The 13,738-nt window shown below is 29.5% G+C and overlaps 1 protein-coding gene and 2 pseudogenes across 2 annotated transcripts; 2 read left to right on the top strand and 1 right to left on the bottom strand.

The window, feature by feature from the left end:
• Window positions 1–6: 6 nt before the first annotated feature.
• Window positions 7–1,177, top strand: LOC105155070 (uncharacterized; annotated as a pseudogene).
• Window positions 1,178–1,322: 145 nt separating this feature from the next.
• On the bottom strand, window positions 1,323–2,812 carry LOC147906410 (uncharacterized; annotated as a pseudogene). The gene is made up of 2 exons (XR_015548415.1): window positions 2,733–2,812; window positions 1,323–2,621 (listed from the first exon to the last, which is right to left on the bottom strand). The product of XR_015548415.1 is annotated as an uncharacterized LOC147906410 (transcript).
• A 1,510-nt stretch (window positions 2,813–4,322) lies between these two features.
• Window positions 4,323–13,661, top strand: LOC105155071 (PABIR family member 2). The gene is made up of 4 exons (XM_087416589.1): window positions 4,323–4,450; window positions 6,773–7,158; window positions 7,337–7,480; window positions 7,743–13,661. Exons 2-4 carry the CDS (start codon window positions 6,884–6,886, stop codon window positions 7,969–7,971), a joined length of 648 nt encoding a protein of 215 aa, XP_087272715.1. The 5' UTR covers window positions 4,323–4,450; window positions 6,773–6,883; the 3' UTR covers window positions 7,972–13,661.
• The last annotated feature ends 77 nt before the right edge of the window (window positions 13,662–13,738 follow it).

A 13,738-nucleotide genomic window follows, 5' to 3' on the forward strand; every position in this document is an offset into this window, starting at 1 on the left:
TGTGTTTCAAGATTAAAAATTTCGGCGCACAGTTTGCAGGATTGGATATGTAATATATAAATTTACACGGAATTATTTAAAGTTCTATATAATTATCTTTTTCTTTCAGATGTCTGTAGATCAAGACCATTGGAAAATGAATTCCTTAATGAAGAAATATAAGGAATGTGTAGATAATAATTCGAAATCAGGGAGAAACCTAATGACATTCAAATGGTTCGATTAAATGGATGAGATCTTTAATAAAGGAAAAATTGCTACTACAAATTATACTTTCTTATCCAAATATATGAATATTGCAAAGCCTTCAGCTTCATCTACGACAAAAGTTTGACCCAAGTTCTTCAAACTCAACCTTAGTTCCTTCTGATACTAAAAGTTCTTGCTCTGAAGATTCGAGTATTTTTAAATCTATTGATTCCATATTAAGTATGAGAAGCCAAAATAAATGTTTGCCGCGTGGAACTAACTCTAATATAGCAAGGGATAAAGTTACATTGAAAAATCAATGGTTAGAATATGTAAAGGTGAAGATTGAATTGACAAAGTCTGTGATGAAAGATATGTATCTGCTTCTGAACATAAGAAAGAATTGCTGAAGATGAAAAAAAAGTATTATGCTGCGAAAGAAGAAGAAATAAAGCAACGAAAACATTATTTAACAAAGTTACAAGACAAAACAAAGAGACACACAGAAATTGTAGCAATTGAGGAAAAAAAGTATAAACTGTTAAAAAGATAGTTAAAGCTAATTCATCAGATTCCGATTAATGAAAATACTTGCGTTTTACATTCTTCTTTGATAGAAATTAAGATATTTCATTTTTTTTTATTCAACTTGTGATTTTACAGTTCCTAGTTTTAAAATGATTATTAAATACGATTATTTTATTTTTTTTAATTTTTGTTATCATATGTATGTATACATATATATACATATATCTCAATAGTACATTAAATATATGCTATGAAAGTAAGTTACTTACTACTACTATGTGTAAGCATAAGAGAAATATAAATATTACATACATTTTATTCTTGCAATGAAATTATAAATTTTTTTAATAAAGTTTTTTACAATAATTGTGCTAGTAACATTGATACCTTAATATAAAACTATTGCAATCAAAATATAAAAGTAACTTTTAAATTTCTTAATTCTAGCAAAAAAATAAAATGTAATCAATTATCAGTGCTATATAGTTTACCGCAACATTTTACTTTGTATGTACACACACACACACACACACACACACACACACACACACACACACACACACACACACACACACACACACACACACACACACACACACACACACACACACACACACACACACACACACACACACACACACACATGTATATTATATAATTAATATTTAAAGTTATATAATATTTAAAGCTATTGTAGAAGACAAATAAATTTTTTATTTATTACAATAGCTTTAAATATTTTATACTTTTTAAGAGCTTTATGCAATATTATATATTATATTCAAGAGAATATTTCATTGAATAATTGCATCCTGCGATCTCTTTGCATTTCATTATGAAAATTATCTTCATTATAATCATTTGCATTTGTACAGTCATCATTATATTCAGGAAAATCGTATATGTCATGTTTGTGAATACAATAATTATGTAATATACAAGCTGCAACTAACGAAAGTTAGATCACGATATTCAGTGAAGAACTTAATACGACGAAATCGCCCCTTTAATTTTCCAAATGCTTTTTCAATTTTTATTCTCGTAGATGAATGCATAAAATTGAAATCTGTTTGTTGAGGCGTCAAATGTCTATTATCTCGAAAGGGAGATACAAGCCATGAGGATGGATATGCTAAATCGCCTAATAAAAACGTTTCACCAGGAAATAATGTTCTTTTATCTATCATAGCTGTTTCGTATAGAGGTAATCTTCTAAAAACACGAGCGTCGTGAAAAGAACCTGGGTCACCACAATATATATTTCTAAGGCACATATTGGCATCAACAACAGCTTGTAAATTAATAGAGAAATATTTTTTGCAGTTGCAATACGTGCATTAGTTGCAGGTTTTACAATTTAAATATAAGTAAAACCAATTGCGCCTAAAATATTATTAATTCCTCGTGTGTCTAAATTGTTCACTATAACTTCATGTCGTGGCAAACTATAACTCGCTGAAGAACTCGAAAAACGGAAGAAATTGAAATATTAAATCTATCAGACGCAGAGGCTCTGTGTTTGCAATATATCACAAGAAAAGTAAAAAGTTAAGTTTAACTGATATCGGTTTTCTACCAAATGTATGTGATGGAATAAATGCAGATGCCTCTAATTCCTCAGTTAACATTAAGGCAGTTTTTCGATTTAATCGGAAATGTTTTTTAAATTCGGCATCGGTCAAAGAATCTACAACTTGCAGATAGTTTTCAATACGATGTCTTTTTTGACCATACATCAAATGACGCATCAAAAGGAATAACAGTACATTCTCTTCTTGTTCTTTAGAGCTTGATGTCATATTATCTGTACTGATATTTAATACGCTTGAATTATCGCTCGAATTAGTAATACTTTGATATTGCGTTTCCATTAATTCGTAAATGACAACACCTGGACGATTCATCTATTAACATTTTTTATAAGCTTCTATTAATTTATGAGCATATATAAATTTTATAATCATTTATAATAATAATTAATAAGAGAATTATAAGTGAATAATAACAAAACTTACTATCAAAATTATAATATAATCAATAACAGAAATTCTTTTTTTCCTCTTAAAATTTGTGAGTATCTGGCTAGGTTAAGTAACTGTGGAAAATGGAAAATTATTAGAAATTATGCAACAATTTAGAAAATACAATACTTACGCAATAATTACATGATAATTCGTTAACGCTGATTCAGAGAGATCAGTATAAATAATGCAACACAATACAATTTAAAGATCACCTTTATTAAATGCAGCCAATTAGTAACATCTAGTAACTTTAACGCCATCTAATAACTAACTTGAAAATTAAAGCGTTCCATTAACCACCTATGTACTGTGTTCAATTGTGTGACACAGTGTCGCACTGTGTTCCCTTGTTGGGCACCCAATTTTATCTATATACACGAATATATCAAGTATCGAATCTTATTGGGATTATTATAATATCATGATTTATATTTTTAGAGCCCAAAACTATTCATATTATTTTAATTTGTAATTTTAAAGTAATAACATATGAAAGATACAGTTCTGTTAACCAATAATTATAAGTAACCATTATCGTAACCAATTATAAGTGACTTTAAAGTTTCACTTATTGTTCATACGCGTTCACCTCTCAACATATTTTCCGTCAATATACAATGGAATTTTCCTAACTACAGTAGTCTGTAACTTCTTCATTCCCCTTCCACATATATACACGATGTCGTATACATTTTTAGTGTTAAAATAGGTTATGTTGCGTTAGCATCTGCGCAAACATTCTATATGCAATACATGCTATTTCTTTTTAATGTTTATCCTTAATATTGGATCATCTAAAAAGTATCCGCGGTTTTTTGTCACTAGATGTGTGTTGATGGTCATATATCTAGTGACAAAGTACCGCAAATACTTTTTAGATGACCCAACATAAGAATGAGGAGAACCTCCCTAACTTCTCACAGTTCTGCGTAGTAGAAGTTATGGAAGTTCCACTATATTGATTATTACTGATAAATATTTCACTGGTTGAATTGGGAAAGGTGCGCCCGTTCCAGATAAGGCGTTTTTCAACAAGGGCATCTTGTATAACACAGTAAATTATTTCATTTTTATCCAATGTTGGCAAACAACAAGAATGTAATGATTCACTGTGTATTACACTGGAAAATGCCCACAGTCAGGAAGTTCGAAACCTCTGACTGAAATAATATTTTTCGCAATAAATTCTTTACAGAGTCTTAAGATTATTAACATTATTATTAAATTAACGAATTTAATTTGTGGTATTAGTTTAGCTTCAGTTTATGATAACGTTTCAAGTCTAACAGTAATCGGATCATAATTTATGTAATTAAAGATATATCTTTTTTTTTTAATTTAATTTACATAGAAATATTATTAAACATCAAGATTTCCAGCCTTGATCTTTATTTGGCGCTTCTTTACTTATTTATGTTCTTCACATAATGATCTAGTTTAACTTATTATTAACTTTTTAATTAATTGTTATCTTATAATACATTGCAAATGTATAGTTCATGTAGTACTTGTAATGAAGATTTGAATTCTGAATTCTTTTAAAGTTGAGAGAACCTTTATTGATAATAAGTTTATTAAAAATGTTTTCTAATATTTGCAACTGTGCTTAATTGTCTTTAAACATTTCTTATTTTATCACTTGCAGGGACGCTGTGTCAACCTATAATATATTTGCAAATTCAACTCGTCTACGACGTTTTAGTACCAGTGTAAGATCATGTTATCTATTTACTCTCTTACTTTGTATTATTTATTACTCAGCTCAGTATTGATTAAATATTATCTAAGTTTTTCTGTTAGTTCTGTTACTCTAGTAGTAAAATTCGAAATGTAACATTTATTTTCTATTTTATAAATAAACAAAAAATTAAATTTACAATAGGTTAGAAAAAATGTAACATTTTATTTTGTAATGCTATAATTCTTTGATCAACTTATTTGCCTGATACTGGGAGCTTTCCAACAGGAGACATAACAGATGACATAATGTAACACAGTGAATCATTACATCCTTGCTGTTTGCCAATGTTGAATAAAGATGAAATGATTACTATCTTACACAGTATCGCTTGTTAGAAAACTCCCACTGTGTTTTATCGCTATCCTATATTTTTTTTTATTAAAAACTATATAAGATACAAAGACTTCAATGAAATAAATCAAATTAAACAAATGAAAAGCTAGTGTCGGCTAGTGAGCCGACATTGATTATTCTTGTATAATAAATTATATTTAAATAATGAAAAGTTACAAGACATTTCGATTCCTAATTTGAATCCTCTTCATTACAGAAATATAATAAACGTTAGAGTATAAGGCTTTTTCACTGATAGGCATTATTAAGCTATTTATTATCCAATTTATTATCAAAAATCATTAAATGTACAACGCCTTTAATATTTGGCAGAATACTTAAGCGATCAGGTCAAATAATGAACTAAAATATTAGAAACATTAAATTATTGTAGTCAAATAAAATTATAAGTTAAATCTTGATTTGCATATATTAATAAAGCAAAACGTATTACTGGCAAAACAATAATGCGCACAATTAAATCAAGATATGTGTTGTATAACATACTGTAAACTTGTGAGAGATGATCAGACTGACTACGTTTATATACAGGGTGTCCGGAAAATCGCCTGCAATATTTCGAGAAGTAATTCGGAATCCAAAAAGAAGGAAAAAAAGCTATATGAACATAGATCCGAAAATAAGTTGTTTCCCAGTTATAAGCACTTTTATGTTAAAAAAATTGTAATTTATTTTTCATAATCACAATTATAATTTATTTTATAGTGTTTTAACATAAACATAACATTTCGAACTATTTTGGCGTTACCCAGGATGCACCGTGGAGGCCATTTGACATCCTTCTTTTTTATTTTTTTTTATTTAAAAATTTTTTTTACTTTACTAGAAGTATGCCAAGCGGACTATGCCTCCGCATGGTGCATCCTGGCTAACGCCAAAATAGCCCGAAATGTAGTTATTTATGTTAAAACACTATGAAATAAATTATGATTATGTTTATGAAAAATAAATTACAATTTTTTAAACATAAAAGTGATTATAACTCGGAAACTACTTATTTCCGGATATTTATATAGCTTTTTTTCCTTCTTTTTAGGTCCCGAATCACTTCCCGAAATATTGCGGGTGATTTTCCGAATATCCTATACATAATAATAGATAAAGCATAGAAACAATCAAGAATTTGTAAACAAAGCATAATACAAAGATCCAACAAATTTTGAATGAAGAAAAATCTCTTAATAAAAGATTGATTTCAGAAATGATTTTTATTCAAAGAAAAGAGAGGATTAAATTTGTAAAATCACGCAGACTTGTTGAATCCGTTGTAGATTACGACTTATTTACATAAATTCTTGATTGTTTTTATATTTCATCAATTATCCCATATACAGGGTTGGCCATATTCGACGGAAAGATGTTTTTTTTTTCAATCATGGGAAAAAGATGTTAGATCGAGTAACGACGTTTCCCATGATTGAAAAAAAAAACATCTTTCCGTCGAATATGGCCAACCCTGTATATGTATAAACATAATCATTGTCCGAAAATCTTTCATAAACTTATAGTATATATCTTAATTTAATTGTGTGTCTTTATTAATGTGTAAGTCGAGATTTAATCTTATATTTTAACTACAATAATTTACTGTTTCTAATATTTTAGCTTAATATTCAACACTCACCGCTTACATATACTGTCAATATTAAATATTAAATAAATATTATAGACATATACTAAATATTAAAGACATTGTACATTTGACTTTTTATATGTGAACAATAGTTTAACAATATCTATCAGTGAAAAAGCGCCTTATCCTCTAATTTTGTAATGTTTATTATATTTTTGTATCGAAGAGGATCCAAATTAGGGGTCGAAATATCTTGTAATTTCGTTATTTAAATATAATTTATTAAATTATTACACAAAAAAAAACAACCAGTGTTGGCTCACTTTTCATTTGTTTAATTTGATCTACTTTTTTTACTTTTAGAGTCCTGGTAATGTTCCTAGATTGACACCACGCGTCAGTCAGTTAAGACAGGAAGAATGCGTGGATGTCGCTGGCCGGGAGGCAGCACACGAGAAGGAAATTCATAGTGCCATGCAGATATCGCAATCATGGGAGGATCTCACTTTGGAAGCGGAAGGATTATCATTCAAGGATTCAGAATCTCCCACGCAGCTTAACAAAGTAGAACGATCAAAGAGGCCATTGGATCCTCTAAGTTTGAATCTGTCTATCACCGGTTCACCGCTGTGTTCTTCACCTTCCCCTACAAGATCTGGATTTAATCAAAGACAGTGTTACTCTCCTGGTATTCACATCTGGAAGAACAATTTGTCTCCTAGTCCTACTAGAAAGGCATTTGCCACGAGGTAAAGCTTGTTCAGAACATAAATTTATCTCATCTGAATTTGTTGCATAAAATTTATGTATAGTCATACTTAAAAAGAAAAAGTGATTAATGCAGTTTATATTATTTATTGTCATTTATTATTATTGTTTATTTTTTTCATTGTTTATTATTTTCTGCTAATATTTCATGAAATACAGGCGCAGTTTGAGTCCTATCGCGATAAGGCCGAGCTGTTTAGGACCAGTCAAAAGAAAATTCGAATTAGACGAGGGTGGAATGGATCAGAGTTTACAACCACCTGTAAAACGCACTTCTGGTTTATTAACGTCAGTTGCATCCAGGTTGCGTATATTTTTACAACAATTTTCTATATATTATACTTAAATAGGATGAAAAATTATCAAAGTAATAATTTTTTTAAGAGTATAAAAGAAACAATCATAGATCTGTTTTTTATTCCTGCATTTCTTCGAATTGGTGCACACAGTGCATTAAGTAAAAGTGAAACAAATATGTATTTATTTCACTGTAGGAATAAAAAATAGATCTAATATGCGTGTATCCCTATAATATAGTTTCTTTAATTCAATAATGTCTTCGCAGATTGGATGCTCTGTCCAGCCCACTCCCTGGAACCATCAGTTCCGTGGGCACACCCGAATCGTTATCGAGCGCGGATTCACCTAGTTTCTCTTTCCGGCCGGTGGATAGTCCATCACCAGTTCGTGTAAATCCGAACAGTGACAGCGAGTCTTTATCAGACGTGAGCAATCAAAGCAAATTGATGGATCAAATACGTGCCGATCAGATCAGTCAGGATAATCACAGATGAACATGAGAGATTGTCGGAGACACGCGAGAGCTTGGAGATTCGTGTCATATTAATTTTTCTCGGCATATCGATGTAAAGGAGAAAGTATTTGTATTGCGCACGAATCCAAAAACCGCGAGCATATTCTTGTTGTTGATCTTGTCGTTCGTAGACAAAGAACAGTAGTGCGACATGAACTTTTTGGAACTTTAGTGCAAGTATAACATAAGTTTAGAAGAGAAACACTTCTAAATGTGCATCTCTAATACTTTTTTGTTGATGTACGAGTAAGCGTAGCGCCAACAGTGTTCTTTCCCTTTAATTAAATGCTAGCCACACATATCGGTGAAAAGACGCTTTATATGCCTCCGTATCGTTCCATGTATTCCGGAATGAAATATCTATGTCCTCTGACTGGAATGATTTATTTCCTCTTTTTATCTTTGTTTAATTAGCTATATACAATGATTCTGTATGTATCGATTAATGTATACAAGATAAGCCTTTTCCTTCGCTAATTGTGTACTATCCATTCTATTCAATGATTCTTAGCTCTTGTTATCTATTTTTAATATTTGATAAGTTATTTTGGGCATTGGATAATTCTCTATCCAATGATTCCTAAAGAATTATTTGTTATATAGATGATCAAGATTGCGTTTAATCACATTTAATCGTGTTTAATCGTGTTAATTTCGTAATATTGTGCAGACACGGTTCTAATAATAATAAAAAAAAAACGATTAAAGGCAACCACCCCGTTGCCTTTAATTGTTTTTTTTATTATTACATTATTTTTGCCGATATTTGGGACTTTAGTTTCCATCTTAACGAGAAGTTTACGTTGACGCAGTTAAAATCTCCAGGCTCGTATTCTTTGTAGTAATCAGCGTATAGTAAGTGCTAATAGAAAATCCTGAAGTTTCCCCTTAAAATGTTCAAAGCGATGATTGCATAATATAAAGATAATATATCCGAGAAGAGAAGTAAGAGTATCCCAATATTTCGAATTTTTCAAATATGTCTGACAAGGAAACACAATCAAATGTCTCGCTCCGATTGTAATAAGCTTTGAATGTGTTAAAATATAGATAAAAATAAGAGACGTATATTTTTTTATAATTTGCTCAATCGCATGTTAAGAAAGTGAAACTCTCCTTTTCAAAAAAAATCAATTTCTTTCTTTTCGAATGAATATCTAAACCATAAAAATGTTTTAATTAAATAACTTATAATAATTATAAATAATTTTTAAATAAAAATTTTCAATAAAATATGTAAATATTCAATAAATAAAAATTTTGAATAAAATATGTTGATAATAATAAAAATGTTTATGTAAATAAATTTTCACATAAAATTAAAAAAAAATTATTTATTTATAGAAAATAAAAAAATTTTAAAAGTTTTGTTATAAAATATTTTTAAAACTTTTTTTTTCAACTTTTGTATTAAAACATTTTATTTATATATGATATTTTAGATGGTATTCATTCAGAAAAAAGAAACAAATCGACTTTTTTTCAAAAGAGACGATTTAAGAGGATCCTAAAATTGTCTGTTCTGTCAGTTCAGGAGAACTTACGATTTATGTATCATTGACACGTTATGTATTACATCAATATCGCACGCATATATATTACATCAATATCGCACACATATATATTTCATCAATATCGCACGCATATATTTATATACAAATTTTCTAACTAAAATACATAATAAAAACGAACGTGATTTATAAATCAAAACTTATGATGTTACGTGCAAAACTGTTGCTAATATCAATCAAAGGCAAGACACCTAATGGTTTATTAAGTAATGATAATTAAATATCACAAACAATATCTTGAGCGGTGGTTTTTATGCTCTTCTTTTCATAAGTTTTTCTAACTAATTTTTTCTGTTAGGTATCCAAATCTAATTCTAAAAACTTAATATTATTTGTTCATGTAATCCTTAGTCGAAAAATCAAGATTGTTTTATATATATATAATATAAAACTTGCATAAAGCAAATATTATATTTATATTTATGAGTTGATGCCAGGAATCAAAACAAAATTTCAAACTTTTTTTCATTTCTAGCATAAAATCGATCTGTTTGGACTATTACTGTTTATACTTTTTTTTTTGTGAAGAAGGAAAAAAATATTTATTTGAAAAATAATTGGTAAAACAGGTGATTTTAGGATCCCTTTAATGTGCAATTAAATACTTATAAATATGTCTTTCTTATTTATCTATATATATCTATATTTTAACATCCAAAGCTTATTGTAAAATTACAACAGGACATTTGAATATATTTTCTTCTGAATCGATTTTAGGGGAACAGTGAGAATGTTGCATATCCTCACATGCAAAGATCAAAGATATCTGTAATCTACTTTGAGGGGAAAAATCCACAAATGTGGTCTGTTTTTCCTAGCTTCCAACTGTCTGTTTGTCAAAATGATGACCAGGTGAAACTCTAGTACCAGCGTATGTCGAAATAATAATGTATATCATTTACCTAAAAGCGCTGCTGTAGTTCATGAGATAATGATCTTGTCCTGAGTGTGTATCAATTACTCACATCACTAATTGGCTAATTTAAAATAATATAATCTCATTGGTGAAGTAGTGAAAAATTACTAGGAACAGGCCGATGTGAGTGGTGTGTGCGATTGAATTGTATTGCAAGTGCGCCGCTCCCTCTTGTCCTATGCATTATTAATAATAATAATAATAATAATAATAATAGTAATAGTAATAATAGTAATAGTGATAATAATGATGATGATGATGATAATAATATATAGACGCGTTTGTTCTAGATTTCTCCGAACAATATCGTACAAATGCCTCTGTTTTCTCTCTGACGCTTTGTTTACGAATAATGACGTCATGTAGACTCCGCAAGATCTTCCTTTTACTTAAACCAAAGCATAAATATTAAGTTTTCAAGCTCATACTGCATTTAATACTCCTTTCCTTCTCCTTTTATTTTCATCGGCTTGTGTCGATCAGGCTCGTTCTTATGCTTCTGAAGAAACACATCTCTAATAATTACACATGTTACGAAACATGTAATGATTTCTGGAATAAATAGAGCCGACCGAAATTTCGGTTTCGGTCAATTTCAGTAAAAAATCAAAGTTTCGATTTGATTTCGGTTTTGGCCGAAATTAAGAAAAAATTTCGGTAAGTAAACCGAAACTGCAACGCGCCGACGAGCATTCGAAAAACTATACGTTATCATTGATTGATCGGTGCCGATTGCTGCAAATTCGCCAGTGCTCTCTTCCTTCTTTATCCTTTTTCCTTTTTTACTCGCCAAGTCGCTACATATCTAGTGCCTGAAATTCCTTATAATTTATAGAAAATTCCTTATCATTTAAGGAATAATAAGATATTAATAAAATCTTATTTTTCAAAAAGAGTATACAAATTTCACATATTTTAACATTTTCCAATGACTCCAAAAATCATATAGTGTAAGATTTATCTAATTTCGATTTTGATTTCGATCGAAATTTAATAAAAACCGAATATTCGTTTTCGGTTTCGGCTCGAAATAAAAAAGTGGTTTCGGATTCTAAATGGAGCATTCCGAGAAAATTCCACGCAATCTCGATCGAGCATTACTTTTCGAGTATGTATTTTGTATAAATATATATAAATAGAAGACATCATATTTACATATATCTGTATGAAAGTATCAGATTTCAGAAGAGAAAGAGTGTTTAACTCGATTGACGATGTTATGAAAATCTGTGACTGTGCCAGAAAATATTATTATATATAATATGCGCAGAAAGGATTGTGTTTAGATCTTGTATGCATTTTAGCATGTACTTTTTGAATTTCCGCTCATCTGTTAATAAACTGATAGAATGATGATAATAGATAATAAAATAATAGATTATGTCATATTTCATTTTATGCGTGTAAAAGATTTTTATTAATGTTCACATACGAGGATGTCAATAAAATTAAACGTTAAAGATTTTTATCAATGTCGTCCGCGTATGGACATTAATAAAAATCATCGATACACAAATTGTTCCAGTTGATTTTCCAGAAGAAAAATCTTACAAAGGAACACAACAAAATGTTTTCTTTCGATTTTAATAAACTTAAGATGTTAAAATATAGAAAAAAAATAAGGGACATGTAGTTTTTTATAAATGCTTTTTCGCACGTTGAAAATGTGAAAATTTTGACTTGAAAAAAGTTGGTTTTTTTTCTGAGTGAATATCAGTTAAACTATCACAGACATAAAAAAGTTTTAATTAATTGAATGATTTTGAAAAGCGTTTTACTGGGTGAATTTTTTAACTAAAAGACTGCAAAATATCTGGAAAAATAAGCATTGTATGAAAAAAATGTTCCAAATAAACCTTCAATTTTACCAAAAACGCGTCAATTTTATTTAAACCTTTTTTTTCGATTCCTGATAGATAGCGCTGCATTCGGCGAAAATTGGTTAACTTTCGTCTTCAAGGGAAATCCCCATGTTTTATTGCACAATGATACTACGTTGAAGAAAGAAACTTTTGTCTGAAACATGTTTTTTAAATTATCGTAGATGTCTACGATAATTTTTTATCTGTTCTTAAATAAAAGGTTTAGATAAAATTGACGCATTTTAAGACGTAGAATCCGAATCTGTAACAAAAAGTAGGGATTCCCATTTAAGATTTCAAAGTTATCCCTATTCCCACTAGAGGAGAGCAGGAGGCGGCTAACTTTTGCGGGATAGAATTGCTCCGTCAAAAATATTGAGAGTTTATTTGGAACATTTTTCGGTACAATGCTTATTTTTCCAGATATTTTGCAGTCTCTGGTTAAAAATCTCACCAAATATATAATAATGATTAAAAGTAATTTTGACTTTTATTTTTTATTTAAAAAAATATTAATTCTTATGAATGTTTTCTTATGAATTACAATTTTTAATAAAAATTTGTTTAAAAAGTTATAAAGTACTATTGAAACTTTAAATTTACTTAAAAATTTTTTTGTTCTGACGATATTCATCCAAACAAAAAGATTTTTTCAAGAGAGGATTTCATTTAATGTGAAAAAACGCTTACAAAAAACTAAGTGTCTTTCATCGCGATCCCCCGTATAAGGCGCGAATACCGCCGCGGTGACTAAATCATTACGTAGACTGCGTATTTTTAATAGGAAATCAACAATTGCATGCGTGCGTGCATGTGTGCGACATAAAATGTGAATGTAAAACTTTCTTGTATATAACGTGCTGATTTTTCTCCATAGATTTTAGCGTAATCGGATGTAGTAGCAGATCTCTGACAAGAAAGGAATCTTTTCGAAATGCGCATATGCTTCCTATATCTAAGACTGAAACTGATATCGTGCTAGGCGTGTATTAAAAACGAAATTGCTTCTTTTTTCTCTCCTCTACTTTGAATTCACGATAAAGCGTATCCGCGCAACTCTTCGAAATGAAGAGAAACACTACGTTCGTATAGTTATATCGGCGACTTTTATTTATAATATTTCGGCACGGAAATCAGTAGAATTAAAGAAATTATTTATAACATTTGTGCGCGGACGAAAAACATTGGGAAATAATACTTGTCAATTACGAGCGCGCTGTAAATTTTAAAATTTTTATGTAAAAAATTTTCATTTTTTTAAGAAAAATGTTTTTTGTAAAAAAAAATCAATTTGTTTAAAATAAAATTCGATTCGCCGGAATTATGCGGTAAAGTTTTAGCCTCCTGCTCCAACCGGATTAATTGATTACGCGTTCAGTGCAGAAAGCAATAATAATA

Source organism: Acromyrmex echinatior, unplaced genomic scaffold, assembly GCF_024713525.1.
Source record: "Acromyrmex echinatior isolate Ae372 unplaced genomic scaffold, ASM2471352v2 Scaffold39, whole genome shotgun sequence".
NCBI lineage: Eukaryota > Metazoa > Arthropoda > Insecta > Hymenoptera > Formicidae > Acromyrmex > Acromyrmex echinatior.